The 21,462-nt window shown below is 40.6% G+C and overlaps 1 protein-coding gene across 6 annotated transcripts in view; it reads left to right on the top strand.

The window, feature by feature from the left end:
- Nucleotides 1-21,462, top strand: part of RERE (arginine-glutamic acid dipeptide repeats) — a 413,923-nt gene that overhangs the window by 242,010 nt on the left and 150,451 nt on the right. For all 6 annotated transcript variants that reach the window (XM_053575354.1, XM_053575356.1, XM_053575353.1 and 3 more), the window contains 3 exons: nucleotides 1,017-1,122; nucleotides 2,835-2,931; nucleotides 13,824-13,928. In XM_053575354.1, coding sequence (XP_053431329.1) covers nucleotides 1,017-1,122; nucleotides 2,835-2,931; nucleotides 13,824-13,928 — 308 coding nt within the window. The remainder of the gene's footprint in view (nucleotides 1-1,016; nucleotides 1,123-2,834; nucleotides 2,932-13,823; nucleotides 13,929-21,462) is intronic.

Here is a 21,462-nt window from a genome sequence, read left to right as displayed (position 1 = left end):
AGAGTATGAGGCATTTCTTAAATTTTAGCTCACATTCATTTCTGAGCAACAGGCATGTTCTGAGAAGGTAGGGGCTGCTGAAGGAGTTTCGGCCTCACTATGTTGGAAAGTCTTTTATGAGACATGGGAACCCTTAGTGCACTCCCTGTGGAGATCTTTTATGACCAGGCACATATTGATGATCTTTCCCAAGCTGTAGCCCTATAACTTGAATGAAAGTGCAAAATTTGATCTTTTTTCTTTGGACAAACTGGGAACAAAGTTAACTATTAGGGATACGTGGATAGTGCCCTATAAGCTTTGACAGGACCATTATCATCACAGAAGTCTTCATTATTCATGGAATATTAAATATTAGCCATTCTATTGTCAGGAGATCTGAGAATAAATAAGATGGGATCCCTGACTCAAAGTTTCTTCATTACCACTCATACTTTGCTGTGTTAGTTTGGCATATGGTAATAACTGTGGCAAAAAAGTGGAGGGAGACTCTAATTCAGTCCGGGTGTTAGGCAAACCTTGGAGAGGAGATGACTTCGCCATGCTTTGCCGGGTAGTTTTTCAAGATTGTTGTTCTCAATGAATCTTGACAGTCTGCTAACACTGACATAAATATTTACCAAAACAATTAAGGATTAAGTTAGAAAGATATATTCATGTAGTACTGTGTAGTTGATGCTAAACAAAAATATCACATTCAACGAATTAGTTAATCAAACTGGGGAAAATATACAGAATCAGGATTGGTTTCCTGAAATAAGCTTAGTTTGATCAAACTTTTTCTTAGTTTCTGAAATAAGCTGGTCTGAGGGGTAAGAGGGAAAGGATGCTATGATTGAGACTTTCTAAATAAATAAAATTTGACATTGTAACTCACTTATGTGTTATTGTGGTCCTGATGGTAATTGTGTGTCTCCCAATCCACCTGTTTACAGGGGTGTTTTGGTCATGGGTATGATATACACTTGTGGGCACCTGAAATCCTGTTCCTAATGCTGTTAGATTTTCCTTTTCAGAGTAAGAGGGACCATCTACTCATGAACGTCAAATGGTACTACCGCCAATCTGAAGTTCCAGATTCTGTGTATCAACATTTGGTTCAGGATCGACACAATGAAAATGGTAAATATGTCCTTCTAGTTTGATTCTTTTATCTGTTAGCTTTGGCCAAAGGTCTTTCTAAGAACATTCATTAAATGGACATAACCACTATGGCACATTTTTTCTGAAAAAGCTTTTTATAAATAAGAATGTTACTGGAATCACCCACTATCCCCTCCACCCCCTAGTTTTTTCATTACTTTTGCTTTTTAAGCTTGGGATAGAGATGGGTCTTCTTTGGAAACAGCAGTAATTTTCTGTCTAAATTTCCTTTTCTCATCTAGTGATAAGCAAAAAATATTGAAATCCCTATAGGATTGTGTATATTTTCTTCAGTCTGTATTGTTGAACTTCTCTGTGCTCAGGGTTGTGAACTTCGGTTTTTAAAGCAAAGCTTTCTGATTTATGTCAAATTCAGCTTGATCCCTTACTTTCAGAACAGTAGGAAGGTATTTCCGGACAACTTATTTTTTTCTCCCTCTGGCATTATAGTTTCTGCCTAGTAACTTTATTGGCACATGAGATATGTACATAATTTGTATATTACAGTGTACAAATGTATAAATAGCTTTTAAAAAAATTGATAGGTGGCAGGCCTCCTGGTAGGTGATTTTGTCACCCATTAATCATGTGACATAGGTTTGTCACTTCCTAGTTCTAGGTAAGGAAATTGAAGTTGAGAGGTGCTAAGGGAATTTCAGATGGGGTTCCTGGGGCTGGGGCTAAACTCTGTGTGGCCTGATGCCTGTTCTTTTCCCAGTCTTCTGATAGGTTTTCAGTCAACAAATCAGTAATCACAAATCATTTTAAGGTGCGGCGCCCGTAGCTCAGTGGGTAGGGCGCTGGCTACATACATTGAGGCTGGCGGATTTGAACCCGGCCGGAGCCAGGTAAAGCAACCCTGACAACTACCACAAGAAAAAAGCCGGGTGTTGTGGTGGGCGTGTGTAGTCCTAGCTACTTGGGAGGCTGAGGCAAGAAATTGTTTAAGCCCAAGAGTTTGAGGTTGCTGTGAGCTGTGACACCACGGCGCTGTACTGAGGGTGACATAGTGAGACTCTGTCTCCCAAAAAAAAAAAAAAAAAAATAATAATAATAATTTTAAAGGATGAATTAAAAAAAAATTACTGAATTTTTTCTTCCTTGAAATTATGGAAACTTCTGTTAAAGCAGTTGAAGTATATATGGATCTTGGTTAAGCATAGAACATAGTAACATGGTTATTCTTTTTTTTTTTTTTTTTTTGGTTTTTGACCAGGGCTAGGTTTGAACCCGCCACCTCCGGCGTATGGGACCAGCGCCCTACTCCTTGAGCCACAGGCGCCGCCCCATCATGGTTATTCTTTTCAACTGAAACAGCGTGTGATTTCACACCATTTGGGAATATTTAGCAATAAAAAATAAGATGGATAGGATCATTTAATACTTTAATAATTGATGAGTTGTTAGGATATAGTTATTTCTACGCTTTCCTTTTTGTGCTTAATATAGTCTAACAAATTGTAGGAACTTAACAAAGGGTATAAAACATAGCCAACAAGATACTTTATTAATTCACAAAAATACTTTGCTCTTGTTATTCTTGCTATTTTATTACGCTTCTCTGTTTTGCATATCTTGGCCTGGTTATTTATTGTGCTTTGTCTACACTGGAAAGAACAGTTTTGCAACAAATTTCCTACTTGTTTTGGGAAACTCAATTTTAATGTCCTCTTAATTAATTTTTTTGACAGACTCTGGAAGAGAACTTGTCATCACAGACCCAGTTATCAAGAACCGAGAGCTCTTCATTTCGGATTACGTTGACACTTACCACGCTGCTGCCCTTAGGTGAGTGCCAGAGACGTGGTCTTTCCTCTGAAGAAGTCATTGAACATGGGAGCTAAAAAGTCAGATCTTTCCTGATCCCTTTTGGTCATCGTTGTATTGATCTGACTGCTCCCATGGTCTCAGTGAGCTACTACCTTCTAGTGTCAACTCCATGTCACTAAAGTTTCAGGGCTTGCCTGTATCGTCGTTCATCTGGCCCTCCCTCTCTCTGTATCTTGTTGTAATTTAACTTCTTACACCCTCTCTCTATTATCTCTGTTTTTCTTGAGAGTTATTGTGCTGGTCTTTACTATTGTTTGTGATTTAGAGTTTCAGTTAAAAAACTCGAGATATGTAACTGGTTACTTAACATATTTTGACATAACTGCTTTAAATGAATATATTGAATATTTGTTAATGCCATTCAGATTATTAGAATCATTTTTATCTCATTGTAGCATTTTTGGAAGAACAAGTTCTCCCAGTTAACTCCAGCTGGAAATGGATAAATTGACTCTAGCTAGGTTTACAATCAGATGTTTTCTAGAGATATATTGTACAAGTCACTGACCTTTCACTGGCCCCTCCAGACAGGGGTATGTGACTAAAACCTTTGTTAATAGGAACTTTTTCTCCTGTAGTAGTTTCTTTAAAGTGGTAATGGAAAGTGGTAGCTGTTTAATAAAACGTTTATCTTAAATTTCATTAACTTCAAATACACCATCCTTTTTGTAACTTAACAATTGAATCTTTTCAAAGACATTAGCTGACAAGTGGTCACTTTCTTGTCTGGGCTGGCCTAGGAGGTATCTGTAAATACTTGCTGACTTACTGGCGTTGTGGCGTCTGGGGCTTAGTGAGCCCTCCTCGCTCCCAGCAGCTTTGTTCTCACTGAAGAAGCTTTGGGTTGCTTGTCAGATCACCGCTGATAGAACAGAATGGAATGACAGTGTCCCAGGAACCTCTGTTTGTATCTTTTCTCTTCACCAGAGCTAGATTACTGGAACTTAAAAATATTTGGTGTATGTTTGGTGAGGGAGGGGGGGAGAATTAAGCTTTAACTTTTTCTTCCAATTTTTCTTTTCACAGTTTATCCACAGAAAGATTTTTTTTTCTCTGTAGATATAAACTAATACTACTAAAAATAAATTCAGTTTTGAGAGACACACAAAATAGTGTATAGGCACATAAAAGGGGATCCAATGAAAGTAATGAAAAAAAAAAACCTCAAGGAGAACAAAGAGAAAAAAGAAAAAGACTGATAATGTTAGTGCTTAGCACCATTCTTGTAAAAGATCAAAGGGCTCAGTTGTGTGGATTCATCCTGCTCACAGTAACTCAGAGGGGGCTCTTGTCATCCCATTCACTCAGGAAGAAACTGATGTATAACTTTTCTTTCAAGCTGGTGTTAAAGTTGGGTTATAAAAGAGGAGAGAGAGCTTTGTCCTTTAGCCATCACGAATCAAAAGGAAAACAAAATTCCTTTGTTGCTCTTTCTCTGTAAATTGTGAGATTGACCACTCTCCATATGCTGCCTGCACAGTTGTGGAAGGACGTGTTGAGGCCCAGCACTGCTGCAGCACCGCCGTTGCAGGTGCCCGACCTTGGCCGCCACTCAGCCCTACCTTGCAAGCTAAGTTTCTAGAACTGGTTATTTTCTTTATTTCATTACACTCATTAATAACTGCCATATAGTACACTTAGCATCTTGAGCAGAGTATTTTTTAATTTTCTTTATTCCCAGGTAAGCATTTTGCTGGCTTTGTGTTATAATAGACTGAAATTAGAAGACTTTGGTTTGAATCCTGGACCTGCCCAATGGCTTAATGACCAGTATTGACTTTACTGACCTTTGAGCTCTCCTTTGACAAATGTATTCAAGATCACATGGCTAAGTGACACACACACACAAACACTCTCTCTCTCTGGTCAGGGTCCAGTAGGATAAAGTACATGAAAGCCTCTCGCAGAGCTTCTCACACTCAGACCCAGTAGTGCAGTACTTTGTTCATCGACTCTCAACTGTATTCTTAAAAGTGTGAAAGGAAAAACAGAAAAAAAGAAATTAAATGTAATTTTGTGCTGAGTTATTGATCCAGTTATCCAGCACCCACTTACCATATATTGCTGTGTAAAATGCACTCCTGTGTATTATAATGCAAACCACGTTTTTGGCCCAAACTTTCAGGGAAATGCCCCTGGAGAAAGTGGCTTCCTCTCAGCCAGGAGAGACACATCTCGGGAGGGCTAACGCTCCCCCAGTAAACGTGCAGATCACACTGTCCTCCTGCAGCCACCTGCCCTGTGGAGGCTGCCCCTTTTCTCTCTCCCTCCCTGCCACTTTGGGGACCACTGCTGAGATGTCCATCCATTGGCTGGTGGGGTGGGAGCTCCTGAGGCTATGTGGCCTGCAGGCAGCCTGGCAAGTCCCTGGGGCCCGTGTGAGGCCCTTGGTCCCTTCTGTGTGGCCCTCACCAGTTCTGCCACTGCCCATTTCCCTGATTGCAGAGCTTGGTGGAAACCACTCTGGCCCATTCCCAATGGATCTCGGATCCTCCTGGACTTGGAGCCCTCTGTGAAAGCACCAGGAGTTCACCCACTCCTGAGCCATAGCAACCTTGCTTAGTACGCATCCTTATTCTTCCCTCAAAACCTTGGACCAAAAAAGCGTACATTATACATAGAAATTTCTATGTACATTATATGTAGAAAATGTGGCATTTTATTTTTCTGTGTCCTGTTGTATGGGTTGATCTGGATATTCAGATACTTTGGTATAAGGAGAAGAGTTTAGCTCAGGGGGCCATCAGGGGATATTCCAAGAATGAGCAGATAAACTGTAGCTTGCAGTTTGTTTGCTGTGACCCTTTTCTTCTGAGGATAATGTTTTATTGATGATCCGGGATCTAGATTGATTTGTGAGTTTCTGAGAACATGTGACCTGAGGACCATTCTCAGGTTTCCTGGACCCTCACCTCAATGCATTCTCTAGTATTGAATGTGGGTGGCAAGCTTAGGAGATCATACAGTCTCACTGGCCTACAGGCTGGTTTCCCACTCTGATTATCTGCTTCCTGTGTTAAGCTATCACTTGGGGGAAGACATTCTAAGATAAGTCATGTTATAAGCTGTCATTTTACCTAGGGATTCATATTATAGGAAGTTTTTTTTTTTTAAATTGAGTTAGAGTCTCCCTTTGTCAACCTTGGTAGAGTGCTGTGGTGTCATAACTCACAGCAACCTCAAACTCTTGGGCTCAAGCGATTGTCTTGTCTCAGCCTTCCAAGTAGCTGGGACTACCGATGCCTGCCACAATGCCCAGCTGTTTTTTATTTTATTTTATTTTGTTGTTGTTGTTGTTGTTTTTTAGCAGGCTTGGGCTGGGTTCAAAACCCAGTGCATGTGGCCGGCGGCCTAAACACTGAGCTACTGGCACCGAGCCTATAGGAAGATGTTTTAAGATGAATTTTCTGGAAGACTGTGGACCAAGAAACCCTTAACTGGCTCTTTGGGGCTTCTTATCCCCTTCTTTTCATCCTCAATTAATTTATCTCTTTACTTTATTATGGCCAGCAAGGATATGTTTAGGGATTGAGATAGATTAACTATGTCTCTAGACAATTTCACAACCAATTTTTAGCATGTTAAAAATTTTTTTTATCTGCCCAGGGTGACAGAGTAAGACTCAATCTCCAAAAAAATAATAATAATGAATAAATAAATGATCCCTTTAGCTTCTGCAAGTTCCCGAAGTAGTTTCACGGTGTCTCGGAGCTCTTAGTTTTGCAGCTTAAGATTCATTTTCTGGTTTTAGTCTGCAGTGTTTTTATGTGTGAAATAAGTTAGACCTACAACACTTACTGTTTGGTCTGTACAGGCTTAGTACTTCCTTATTCGCTCACCACTTAATGCCTTATTAATCTACTACTAGATAAAGGGTTCTGTATGTGTATTAGGTGGAGGGAACACCTAGTAAGATACTCTCTGCCCTTGAATACTTCATAGTCTTTAAAACAAATTTATTTTTGTTTTGTTTTTGTTTTTTAGAGACAGGGTCTCACTCTGTCTCACCCTGGGCTAAAGTATAGTAGCACGAAAATAGCTCACTGGAACCTCGAACTCATGGGCTCAAGAGCTCTTTCTGCCTCAGCCTCTGAAGTAGGACTATAGGTGTGTGTCACCATGCCTGGATAGTGTTTTAATTTTTTCAAGAGATGGGGTCTCACTGTATTGCCTAGGCTGGTCTTGAACTCCTAGGCTCAAGCAGTCCTCATGCCTCAGCCTCCTAAAGTACAGGCATAAGTCACTATACCCAGCCTAAGATTTTTTTAGGCACACAGAAAAGTTAGAAGTACTGAGTTTTCATATAGTCTTCATCTGCCTCTTACAAAGGGACCATCTTCCATAACTACAATATAGTGTCAGAACAAGGAAATTAACGTTGATACCACGGCATTGAACTAGGGTCCTATGAGGGATCCCACCTTGCATTGGTTAGTTCTTAGTCTCCTTTCTGCATTCTATAATGGCTACTCAGTCTTCTCTTGCCTGTTATGACCTTGATCCTTTAAAGAGTATTGATTAAATTACTTAGTCAAATGTCCCTCAGTTTGGTTTTGCTGAAGTGGATTTTTGGCAAGCTGCAGAGATTATGTCTGAGTGCGTCTCATCATGGGCTTCCTGAGGCTGACGTGGCTGATTACTGGTGACGCTGGCCTTCACCACTTGCTTAATGTGCTTTCTGCCAGGTTTCTTAACTGTGAAGCAGCTTTTCCCCTGTAGTTAACTAACTTGGGGGAGGTACTTTGAGACTATGCAAATCATTTCGCTCCTTAAACTTGTACCTAACGCTCGGCGCGTTCTTGTGCCCAGAGCAACAACTGTGGGAACCGTACAAGGTGATGCCCTCGGAGACACTGCTGGAGACGAATCCAGATGGAATCCTAAAAGGGGAAGTTTTAAGAAACTCACAGGAAGACAGAGAAACAGAAGAAACAGAGAAAACAAATTAAAAAAAAAAAAAGAAAAAAACCTGTTCTTGTCATTAATCAGATGGGCTTGCAATAGACAGGATAGTGATTCTCTCAAGATCTTTTTAGTTTCATATTCAGGTAAGAGCAAGGACCATAATTTTAAGCATACCTGCTACTATAAGCCTTCTTTGCACACTGGTGTACTTCTGTATGAATTCGGGGGGGGGGGGTTGCATATGCCCAGATATAAGACGACGTCCCCAGTTAGCAGGAGGTTGAAGGGGTGAGTTTCTGGGCCACGCTTTCCATTTAGAATGTCTCTTTGCATTAGATGGATTTTCTTCTCTCTCCTTCATCACCTTTATTAAGTAGCCTCCTCCACTAGCCAGAGGGCTGTACGAGGGGTGCAAAACCCAGGATGTATAATTCTCTTTGACCCTACACCAAAGAATTACTGAAATGAGTCTTTTCTAACAAAACTTCTTTACTAATGAGTGAAAGGACCTAAGAAATGGGGTTTCCCTGCTTTTACTCATATTTCTGTTAACGGTGAAGCATTGCTTTACGTATAAAGGACCTTTAAACACTCAGAAACCGTGCATTTCAGTGAGGCATGTGTGTGATAGTGGTTTTCTCATCTCTTCCACAAACACTGACAAATAATGTCCTGTTTTTGAGCAAGAGTGTGGTGGGAATGGAGCTTTGGTAAATAATATTGACTACTTAAAATGATTCCTGTATATACACATTTTATTTATTTGTTCGTTTGTTTGGAGATGGTCTTGCTCAGTTGCTTGGGCTGTAGTGTAGTGAGTGGCATTATTATAGCTCACAGCAACTTCAAACTCTAGGGCTCACTGATCGTCTTGCTGAGTAGTTGGGACTACAGGTATGTGGCACCATGCCTGGCCCATATACACACATTTTAAAATGTAAGCACTATTCAATAAGAGTTGATATGAAAAATATTTCAAGTGGATGCCAACCAATCAGAGCTAATCCTGGTGGCCTTACTGCTTCTGGGAACCTTGTCTTCACCTCTGCTCAGTGCTCAGGGCTTGAGGGCTGGTGAGCTAGCAAGAATTGCAACTTTTTTTTTTTTTTTTTTTTTTTTTTGAGACAGAGTCTCAAGCTGTCACCCTTAGTAGAGTGTTGTGGCAGCTCACAGCAACCTCAAACTCTTGGGCTTAAGTGATTCTCTTGCCTCTGCCTCCCAAATAGCTGGGAGTATAGGTGCCCACCACACGCCCGGCTATTTTTGTTGTTGTTGTTGCAGTTGTCATTGTTATTTAGCTGGCCTGGGCCAGGTTCCAACCACCAGCCTTGGTGTAGTAACTGGCGCCCTACCCACTGAGCTGCGGGTGCCGCCCTCAACTTTTTTTTTTTTTTTTGTAGAGACAGAGTCTCACTGTACCGCCCTCAGTAGAGTGCCGTGGCGTCACACGGCTCACAGCAACCTCTAACTCTTGGGCTTACGCGATTCTCTTGCCTCAGCCTCCCGAGCAGCTGGTACTACAGGCGCCCGCCACAACGCCCGGCTATTTTTTTTTTTTTTTGTTGCAGTTTGGCCGGGGCTGAGCCTGAACCCGCCACCCTCGGCACATGGGGCCGGCGCCCCACTCACTGAACCACAGGCGCCGCCCCCTCAACTTTCTTTTTTAAGAGATGGAATCTCACTCTGCTGCCCAGGGTGGAGTGCGGTGGTGCAGTTATAGCTCACTGCAACTCTAAATCATTGGGCTCAAATGATCCTCCTGCTTTAGCCTTTGGAGCGCACCTGGCTAATCTTTGTTTTCTTTTTGCATTTTATTACATTGTATTATTGATTGATTGAGAGACATGGTCTCACTCTGTTGCCTGGGCTAGAGTGCAGTGACATCATCACAGCTCACAGCAACCTCAAACTCCTGGGCTCAAGCAATTCTCCTGCCTCAGCCTCTCACGTAGCTGGGACTGTGGGCACACATTCACCATGCCCAGCTAATTTTTCTATTTTTTGTCTCACTATGTTCGTGGGCTGGTTGCAAGCTCCTTGCCTCAAGAAGTCCTCCTGTGTCAGCCTCTCATTGCTGGGACTGCTTATGTGAACCACCATGACCTGCAAGAGAATACAACTTCAAAATAGCCGCAGCTGTATGCTAAATACTTCTCATTGTTTTATTGTCCGTTAGTTTTTTTAAATGTACAGCAAAAGGCAGGTTTTAACTATATATTTTAATAAATTTTCATAAATTTGTTTGACCCTAAACAAGACCTGGCTTATACTCATTATCACAGAAAGTTCCCTCAAGATAGCTCCCTCTCAAAACTTTTTACCCATTTTATTCAGGGAGGCTAGAAAAATAAAACATTAAAACTTCCCATTCAGAAGCAACCACTATTCTGGTTTCTGTCATTGTAAAGTGTTTTCTTCTATTCTAGAACTCAGTATAAATGCAATATACAGTGTATACTTTTTTCTGTTTTTTCGTATTTAACATAGAAGTTTTGAGATTTGTCCATAATATTCAAGCAGTATAGTTTTTTGTATGTATACTGTTTCATTTTGTACAAATCTACAGTTTATTCGTTGACCTGTTGACATTTGTATTGTTTCTGTGCTATTATGAATAAACTTATTAATAACAGCAGTAATAAAAATGTATAAAGAGGAAAATATGATAAATTATAATTAGTGAAGTATTTAATTTAGATCTAGTTAATCAAGTCCTGTTTGTTTGTTTGTTTGTTTGAGACAGAGTCTCACTCTGTCTCCCTGGGTAAAGTGCTGTGGCGTCATTGTAGTTCACAGCAACCTCAAACTCCTGGGCTTGAGCAGTCCTCTTGTCTCAGCCTCTCTAGCAGCTGGGACTACAGGTGACTGCCACAGTACCCAACTAGTTCTTTTCTATTTTTTGTAAAGATGGGGTTTCACTCTTGCTCAGGCTGGTCTTGAACTCTGGAGCTCAAGCAATCCACCCACTTGGCCTCCCAGAGTGCTAGAATTACAGGTGTGAGCCACCACATCTGGCCTATTTGTTTTTAATTTTAATATTTTATAAAGGTACATTATGACTACCTGGGATTTTATTCCAAGAACACAAGGTTGGTTCCCTATCACAGATGCTTCTTAATACTGTATACCAAATTAAGGGAAGAAATGATGTGATTATCTATAAAGATATGATTATAATTTGGTATCTTTAAAGCTAATGTCATATTATGGGAACACCTTAGATTTAGAGACATTTCTACTGAAATGAAGAACTAGGCAGTGGTGTACACTACTTCTGCTATTGTCCACGTTGTACTGGAGGTACAGTGCAATTAGAGACAGAAGAAAGGGTAAAAATGTAAAAGTATTTCAAACAACAAAAGAATTCATTGAACATACTAAAATCAAAACCCTTTCCATACACCAGCAGGTAAGCAGATGGGAGGCGCAGCAGCGGAGCTAATTCGTGTACTGCCGCTGCACAGTTACTTATCAGATGATGTGCTTCCATTCCTACTACTTTCTGCTTTCCCTAAGCCAGGGATTTTGCCCTTCCCAGAAGACACTGGGAATGTCTTGAGACCCTTTTCATCATTACTGTGATATGTGTGTAGATGCTACTGGTAGAGGCCAAGGGCAAGGGTGCATGCACAGGGCAGCTCCTGACGATAAATGTTCAATCCAAAACGTCCATAGTCCTGGGGTTGATAAACCCTGGCCTGAACATACCCGGTTTCCAGTGCCTGTGTTCAGAATTATGGGTTCCTAGGGTTATGTATAACATTAATTAGTTATTCCAGTTTTAGGGTGAAATAAAGAATAATAAAAGAAGGATTAGTTTCCTTTAGTAATGATAAAAATAAAAATAACTTACTGTATGTAACATCAAGTAGTATAAAGAGTTTCATAGACCTCTTTATAGCCTTACAAGATGTCCCTATTTTACTGATAAAGGAACTTAATCTGTTTGTTTTGGGTTTTAGAGACAGAATCACCTTGGATGGATAAGCAGGTAGTTCAGAGGGAGCTCATTGTTCAGTCTGCCTTTTCTTTCCCAAAAACTTACTTTAGTTTCAGTTAAATACCAGAGTAGTTCTGGGTTTGGAAAATTAATGCTTATTCTATATTTTCCTTGAATTGGATCTTGTTTGTATTCTATAGCTCTTTTAATAGAACTTTCTGCAATGATGGAAATGTATAAATTTCTGCTGTTGAATATATTAGTTACCAGCCACATGTGGCTGTTTAAATGTACATTAATTAAGATTAAATAAAATTTAAAGGGCTTGGCACCCATAGCACAGTGGTTATGGCACCAACCACATACACCGAGGCTGGCGGGGTCGAACTTGGCCCAGGCCAGCTGAACAACAATGATGACTGCAACAGCAACAACAAAAATAGCCGGGCATTGTCACGGGCACCTGTAGTCCCAGCTACTTGGGAGGCTGAGGCAAGAGAATCACTTAAGCCCAAGCGTTGGAGGTTGCTGTGAGCTGTAACACCATGGCACTCTACCAAGGGTGACATAGTGAAACTGTCTTCCAAAAAAAATAGAAAAAATTTAAATTCTGTTCTTCTCAGTTGTACTAGCCAGGTTTCAAGCTAGGAACGCTGGATTCTTTTCTAATCTGTAGTTCCTAAGAGAATTTTTATAAACTGGCATTCTTATTTAATTTACAAAGTAGAGATGGTCTAAACCAATCTTAGCTTGTGTCTATTACTGAGGTTCTTTAACAAAAGCCTTGAGTTAACTTAATTTCTTAGTAGGGAGTGAATGAGTGAACCCTGTCAATGCCCAGGTCAGTTTCTCCCCCACCATGGTGGCCCTTAGCTGATATGTGTGTTTTCAGCATGCACACCCATGGAGCCTGTATTGTAGTGGGGCGGCGGTGTCTAAAAGCATGTACCGGTGCTGTTGGTAAGAAATGGGAAATAGAGGCCATTCAGTTTCATCTAACCTCATTGCAGCCCTTGGCTTCATTAAAATTACCTTCTATGACCACTGGATAGTACTTAAATCCTCCCTGCCTCTTTGCGAACCTCAGAATTTACCTATGTGTGTATATAAAGGGTGGCCATAAAGTTCATGTGCCGTTTAACATCAAATTGCATGAACTGCGCAGCCCCCTGTATTTGGAGGCTGGGTTGTACACTATGTTATCAGGTTCTGACAATCACAGGGGGTACATGGTGTATGAAAACATTGCTTGTAAGCAGTTTTGTAGTGTGTAATGTAGTTTTCAGCTAACAATTGGTTTAACTTTTAATTGGTAAGTGAACCTGAAAACCTTACTGCTCTTTATTGCAACATTTCTATGGGAAAGTAATCTCTAACTTACACTCATTTAACTATACTTAAAAATTTGGGACTCCTGTATATTGGAGTCCATCTTTATTTTGAAACAGTTAAAATTGCTCTATATTTAATTTCCAAGTAAGATAATTTCTTGGTCATTATAGGAGAAGAAACATATTTATTGGCCAGGAGCTGTGTTCCAGAGAAACGTCAGATCTTACTCACTCAGCTTTAATGGTTACCCTTTCTGCCCATCATGACATCGCAGGAAGAAAAGGCCCATTTTACTCTGGTTGTTTAGAAAGGCTTTAGACTGATTTTTTTTGTAAAGTATTTTCACTATGGTTATAATTTTTCTCCCTTCATTTCTAGATTGTTTAATATTACAGTCCCGCTTCCAGTTTGTATTTGTGTTTTAATTTTTCTTCATAAGTAAAATGATGAAATAATAGCAGCTAAGTCACAAAGTTGTATATTGAAGCAGTCGTGAAACAAAAACCCTGAATAGGTCATCAGCGATGGAATTTGGGCTGTGCTTTGTGTGTGTCGCGGATTTAGTTATGTGTTTCCTCGACCTCTTACCCCTCCAGTAGTATTTAGGTTTTGCAAAGCAACTGAGGGTAATACTAATGCATTGATTTTTTTTTTTTTTTTGTCTTTTTCCCAGAGGGAAGTGTAATATCTCTCATTTTTCTGACATATTTGCTGCTAGAGAGTTTAAAGCTCGAGTGGATTCATTTTTCTACATATTAGGCTACAACCCTGAAACAAGGTGAGTCACTCAGTGAGAACTTTCTCACTAGTGTGTGTTTGTGTGTTTGTGTGTATGTGTGCATGGTCTAGAATACTAGTTAGATGCAGAACACGACTCCAAGATCCTACAGTAAACCTCTTCTGGAGGCATTGTAATTGACATCTTTGGCATCTAAAGTGGCTTGTTTGCTTTTTACTTTTTTTTTTTTTAAATAGAGACAGAGTCTCACTTTATCGCCCTGGGTAGAGTGCTGTGGCGTCCCAGCTCACAGCAACCTCTAGCTCTTGGGCTTAGGTGATTCTCTTGCCTCAGCCTCCTGAGTAGCTGGGACTACAGGCACCCGCCACAATGCCCGGCTATTTTTATTTATTTATTTAGTTAGTTATTTTTTTACAGTTTGGCCAAAGTTTGTTCGAACCTGCCACCCTCTATATAGGGGGCCAGCGCCCTACTCACTGAGCCACAGGTACCACCCTGCTTTTTACTTTTATCAAGGAAAAGAAAAGTAAGAAAATTTAGGTTGAGAGAGAGTGATAAAGGTGTAATTTTAATTGATGTATATTTTGAACTTGTTATGAATTAATAGGTTATTTCCCTGACATATGTTCTGTCAAGCATTCCATGATACCATGTTGAGAAAGACTAGGTTATTTTGGGAAGCTTGTTGGTTATTTATTTTGTTTACTCTTGTTAATAAAACTTCAAGAAACCTCACTGAAATATCTTTAGTAAGACCACTACTGTGTGTCAGATGCTAGTCGTTCTGAACACATCCCCAGTTCTCCAACTACCTTGGTAAGATCCATGTAGCAGAATTATTAATTAATTTATTAATTCTGAGAGAATCTCACTCCATTGCCCATGCTGGAGTGCCATGGCATCAGCCTAGCTCACTGTAGCCACAAACTCCTGGGCTCAAGTGATCCTTCTGCCTCAGCCTCCTGAGTAGCTGGGACTACGGGCACTGCTGTGACACCTGGCTGGTTTTTCTGTTTTCAGTGACACCTGGGGGTGGGGGGTGTCTCACTCTTGCTCAGGCTGGTCTCAAACTCTTGAGCTCAAGCAGTACTCCTGCTTCAGCCTCCCAGAGTGGTAGGATTACAGGCATGAGCCGCTGCACCCATTTGAATTATTATAATTTTTAAAATACAAAGCTATAGGATCAAAATAATTTAACACAGAGAACACTTTATATTTGTGATAGACCCTAATTTAATGAAGCACATGGAAGAACATCTATAAGCGTGGTGTATTCACTTTGTCTTCTATTGATCATACGACTGCATGTTTTATTAAGGATTTTTATTTATTTATTTTTTTTGAGACAGACTCATTTTGTCGCCATTGGTAGAGTACTGTGGTGTCATAGCTCACAGCAAGCTCATACTCTTGGGCTTAAGTGATTCTCTTGCCTCAGCCTGTCAAGGAGCTGGGACTGAAGGCGCCCACCACAACACCCAGCTATTTTTAGAGAGAGGTCTTGCTCTGGCTTAGGCTGGTCTGGAACCTGTGACCTCAGGCAATGTACCTGCCTTGGCCTCCCAGAGTGCTGGGATTACAGGCATGAGCCACTGTGCCTGGCCATTTATAAAGGCTTTTAAAAACAAGAATGTTAGCAGGTGATTAAGACATATTTTAAAATGTGAAGGTTTGGAAAGAAATATAAGGTGGTTGGCTCAAGGAAGTTAGTAAAAGAACTGCATTAAGAATCATTATAAAATGGGTATTGTTTTAGTGAAAACTTTTTTCCTGGAGAATGCTGGGAAATCATATGTTGAACTTAGAATGTTGTTGAAATAGTCAACGTAGGATCAGTAAAAGGGAACATGGTTTTTGTCGTGCTTGCAATAGGCTGCTAAGTCTTCACTGGGGCATGTATGTTAGCGTGTGTCCTGTCTCTTTTAGTACTAGATGCTGGACACTTAACACTAGCCTTAGGTATACTAGTATGATGCGTATCTGAGAGTACCATTCTTTCTTGAAAAAACAGTAAAATTTGGGCTTTTCTTTTATTCTTTACTAAGACAGGATTTCGCTTGGTCACCAGGCTGGAGTGCAGTGATGTGATCATAGCCTTAAGATCCTGGCTCGAAGGATCCTCCTGCCTCAGCCTCTCAAGCAGCTAGGACTATGGGCACATGGCACTGCCCGGCTGTTCTCATTTTCTGTGGATACAGGCTTTCACTGTGTTATCCAGGCTGGTTGTGAACTCCTGGCCTCCCAATGTGCTGGGATCATAGACGTGAACTAGCAGTCCCAGCCTGAACTTTTCTTTTTCAGAGGTATGCCATGTGTCAGTGATAAAGAAGCTGACCAATGGTAACCTTTCAAAAGCAGCTTGTATTTTGAAATGTTTATTTTACATGTTTTACAAGGCATTCATTGGCTGCCTTGTCCTGTCTTTTTATGGCCCGGATGAATTGAGGAATGCTTGAAATTGGATTTCTGTAGATACAAAGTGGTTGGATGTTATTTCAGTGATACTTTGTTTATTTAGCCACTTGATAAATAGTTGTCATTAAGTTAGATTGTGTTAGTGAGTTAACTAAAATAGCTTTTGCCAGGTTCATAATAACCAGCCAAATTTACTTTTTACTAGTTTTAGTTACATATTTCTGCTGAATGTTTGTTAAAAGTGATATGTAACTTACCTGCGTAGCCAGAGGCTCATACAAATTACACAAGTTCCTGTCCAGCTTTTCATTATGTGTTGCTGGTGGTCTTTCAGGGTGATACTTCACCCTTCAGTTTTGTTTTAAAATGTGCGTTACCTATGCAATTGAGGGATATTATTTGTCCCTCCCTCTGTCTTGCCTGTGCTTGGTATATTTTAAGTTCTTGAGAGGTGCTGGATGAATCACATTCAGTAAATATTTGAATGCTGATTTGAGGCAGATCTCAATCCTCAATCTTCTTACAGTTAAGTGTAGATTTTTCTTATAAAAATCAGCAAAAGTGGAGCCAAATCCAGCCTACTGTCTTGGCTCACTGGTCTTACTCTGAGCACTGTGTAGTATCTCTGAAGTTCAGGGGTAAGTGTATAGTTCCCACAGCTGCTCAAATGATGAAAGAATGTATTCTGATTTTAACATGGAATGGAACTACTTGTATTTCCTCCACCTCACTTATGCACAATACAATTCTTAGAATGTTGTTGCAGAATTTACTTCATTTCTGTTTTTATTTCAAGTTTGTGAGGGAGAAGGCTTGTGGTGACATGTTTCTGGGATGGTTTCCCCCCAATTTTAATGAACATGACTAGTAAGTAATCACAGTTACGTAAGTGCTATATGCCCACTCTTAGTACCTGACTCATTGAGGTAAATAAGTGTGATTCAGTGTGGAGAGGAAAGAAACACTGTTTTTCTGGTTGTGTAAAGAGCCTGTGAAACATTGCATATATCAGTGAGAGCCCTGGAAGTTGCTGGAATAGCCATTCTGTGACTGTACACTTTGATGACTATTACCCTCCTCTTAAATAATGGAGGCAGTGTGAAAGATAGAATTGTTTTTTACTTTAGAGCAAATTTTTTGATGGTAGTTAAAAGTTGATTTATATAATTCACAATAATTTATTTAGCATATTGATCAGCAGTGAAAGTTTAGAATTTTATTGCACAGATCCGTTTTATTTATTTATTTAGACAGAGTCTTTCTATGTCGCTCTGGTTGGAGGGTTAGAGTGCTCTGGCGTCACAGCTCACAGCAACCTCAAACTCTTGGGTTCAGGCAATTCTCCTGCCTCAGCCTCCCGAGTAGCTGGGACTACAGGCGCCCACCACAATGCCCGGCTAGTTTTTGGTTGTAGTTGTCATTGTTGTGCAGCAGGCCAGGCTCAGTTTCCGAAGGTTGTATCTTGTTGGGCCCTGGTGTTGTGAACTTCACCGTCCTGCTGGTATTAGTACTTACTGAAATACCACATGGTGGTGGGAAATAGACGGCTCTATCCTCTTAGGCTTGTTGCTTTTAAATCTTGGGGAGAATAGATTGCTTGGTCATTGATACGGAATAACCTTGGTATTATTAGGTATAAACTTATTTCTCATTTTTTTTTTTTTATCCTAGGATACTGATCATCGATACTAATCAAGCATCTTTAGTAATACAGATCCATAATTTCTTATCTTAAATTCTGAAATCTCCAAAAATTTTTAGGGTTAGTTTTGTGCCAAAAGTCATTTAATGGCCTAAACCTCATCTGACATGATATGAGTTCATTTACAGTCTGACTTTATTTCACTTTGTGTGAATTTACCTACATTTTACTATGAAAATAATGTCGAGACAGAATATGGGTTACTGCTCAGAGACTGCTGGGATGTTGTGTACTGTGATATGTCCATGCGAGTGCTAAAATTTAAGGAATTCTGAATTCTGGAAACCTCTGACCCTAAGGATCTTAGGTTAGGGTTTGTGACTCTCCATCATTGTCAGCCATGACATTTGAGGAACAAAACTTAATTGGGCAAAAATTTTGAGGCCAGATGTTTCCATCTAAGAAGGATACGTAAAAAAGGGCTGACAAATAAGAAAGCCTTAATCTGGGCGGCGCCTGTGGCTCAGTCGGTGGGGCGCCGGCCCCATATACCGAGGGTGGCTGGTTCAAACCCAGCCCCGGCCAAACTGCAACCAAAAAATAGCCGGGCGTTGTGGCAGGCGCCTGTAGCCGGGCGTTGTGGCGGGCGCCTGTACTTGGGAGGCTGAGGCAAGAGAATCCCTTAAGCCCAGGAGTTGGAGGTTGCTGTGAGCCGTGTGAGGCCATGGCACTCTATCGAGGGCCATAAAGTGAGACTCTGTCTCTACCAAAAAAAAAAAAAAGAAAGCCTTAATCTAATGCTAACTAACTTTAAACCCTCAGGTAATTGGGATTTGTTCCCAAAGTTTATTTTTGATGTTTCTGCACTCAGAGACTGTTCCCTTTTGCTTTTATAAAAAGAGATTCATTTCAGATTTACTTGTGGTCAGCAAACTCTGTAAGGCGATATCGTTGTGTTCTCATTTTGTTTGAAGAATCCGATCCAAAAATCTGCTTAGGAACTTAAAATCAATAAATTTCCACTTAGAGGTCTTAATAAAGCCAGGTAGGCCTTATATATATTTGACCAAAGCACAGTATAGGCTGTGGCCCCCAATCCCTGGCCGGAGAACCGCAACTGGTCAATGGCCTGTGAGGAACTGGGCCACACAGCAAGAGGGGATTGCAAGTGAGTGACTCTTCATCAGTGTTCACAGTTGCTCCCCAGCGCTCGCATCACCCCCTGGACTCCACCCCTGTCAGATCATCAGTGTTCACAGTTGCTCCCCAGCACTCGCATCACCCCCTGGACTCCACCCCTGTCAGATCATCAGTGTTCACAGTTGCTCCCCAGCGCTCGCATCACCCCCTGGACTCCACCCCTGTCAGATCATCAGTGGCATTAGACCCTCACAGGAGCATGAGCCCTACTGTGAACTGCCCATGGAAGGAAGGGATGTAGGTTGCACACTCCTTATGGGAATCTAATGCCTGATGATCTGAGGGAGAGAAATAATGTGCTGGAATCGTCCCAAACTACACCCCACCTCTATCCATGGAAAAGTTGTCTTCCATGAAACCAGTTGTAGGGGCCAAGAAGGTTGGGAACCACTGAGCATAAAGAGGTGATTGTACGGATCTCTTTGCTGTCCTCAGTAGCTTTTCATTTGCTGCCTCCTAGCCTTTTAACCTGACGGCGTGGTCTGTGTTAAGATTAGCTGCTGGAAAGATCCCTTCCCTCCTGCATCTGGGCAGCCGTGCTGCTGCTTCATCTTTGTACCCACAGGGGAGGCGTGTACTCTCTGGACTCCACATCAGTAGGGGGAGATGGTAAAAGCTACCTTGTAGGTCACTTTTGGAAACTGTCACTTTTGAAAATTGTGTTGTTGTTGTTGTTGGTTCTTGGGAATTGGGCAAACATTGGGTGTTTTTTTTTTTTTTTTTTTATCCTATGAAGTGTTAAGCCCAAAAGTATAACATACTACTTCTCAAGTTATTGTTCTACCAAGCAGACTGTTGGCTTCTGGTTAATATGCTGGATTCTTAACTCTGCTTAGAATATTGATTACAAAATTCTTAGCAAATATACATTTATTAAAAATGCATGATAATTTTTTTTTTTTTTTAAGACAGTATCTCACTTTGTTGCCCTTGATAGAATACCACGGCATCGTAGGTCACAGCAACCTCAAATTCTTGTGCCCAAGTGATCCTTTTGCCTCAGCCTCCCTAGTAACTGGGACTACAAATGCCCACTACCAGGCCCAGCTATTTTTTGAGACAGGTTTTTGCTCTTGCTCAGTCTGGTCTCAAACCTGTGAGCTCAGGCAATCCACCTGCCTCGTCCTCTCAGAGTGCTAGGATTATAGGCATGAGCCACCGCACCTGGCTGATGAAATGCAAGATAAATTTCTTAATTGAACATCAATGAAATTTATCTAGTAATATTTAATGAGTAAATAAGTGGTATTAATGTGAAATATATTTCTGCAGTCAGAATATTTTAATGAAAAATCTGAAAGGACCAAAATTGAAATAAGTTTTATTGAAAAAATAGATTTGGCTTTTTACAGTAATCAACTTCTACCCTATAGCAATTAAATTTTGTCTTAGGAGAGAAAGGAAGAAATGGTGAATGGAGCTCCAGGAAGAACAGCAGATGTGCTGGGTCCCATTTGAGAGGAAATGGTTTTATCTTCTTGATGATTAAACTTGAATTTTCCCAGGTAGCTGTTCTTTTGTTTACCCTAGCCAAATGAAGTGTTCTTTAAGCTTCTAAAGTAAAATGAGGAAGACAGTGCAATGTAGCTTTTTGTGCGGTGCTGCCCTCCCCGCCCCTGCTGCCCTCCTCCCTCCACTTTCTCTAATAATACTTTATGAAAGAATCATTTTTCTCTGAGCAATTTCCTCAGAGGCTTGGGCTGTACCACAAAAGCACCTAATTATACTCTTGGTTCTTTGTGTTTTGTTTTGTTTTGTTTTAACTTAATTTTTATTAAAGTTTCTTTGTTTTTTGAACAGGAATCTTCTCTTGCTAATCTCATGGAAAACCAGGGGAGAGGGCTCATATCTGATCTTCTCAACTCTTTTCTAGGGAAGAATGTCTGTGATTACCTGTGGTCTCCCCTCTCTCATTCTCCCCCCCCCTCCTTTTCCTCTCCCCTCATATTTACTTTCTGGTTTGGAGTTTTACAGCAATATTGAGGATTGCGTTTAGTAGCAATGATAAAGTAGAGGCACTTGTAAGGACTACATTTTCTCTCTCCCAGAACCACAGTGGCAATAATGTTAGTAATCCTGGGCTGCAGTTAGAGCCCTGTATCCCAGTCACTGGGCTTTCTTTGCATAATTAATTCCTTTTATTTTGCAATAGAATCAACCTTACAGAATGGTTGCAAGTATACTAGAAGAAGTTTTTAAACGGACTCATTTGAAAGTATTGTTTCTTTTATTTATTTATTTTTTTTTGTAGGGACAGAGTCTCACTTTATGGCCCTCGGTAGAGTGCCGTGGCCTCACACAGCTCACAGCAACCTC

Source organism: Nycticebus coucang, chromosome 22 (assembly GCF_027406575.1).
Source record: "Nycticebus coucang isolate mNycCou1 chromosome 22, mNycCou1.pri, whole genome shotgun sequence".
Classification (NCBI taxonomy): domain Eukaryota; kingdom Metazoa; phylum Chordata; class Mammalia; order Primates; family Lorisidae; genus Nycticebus; species Nycticebus coucang.
This window is presented reverse-complemented; position numbering and strand designations above follow the sequence as displayed.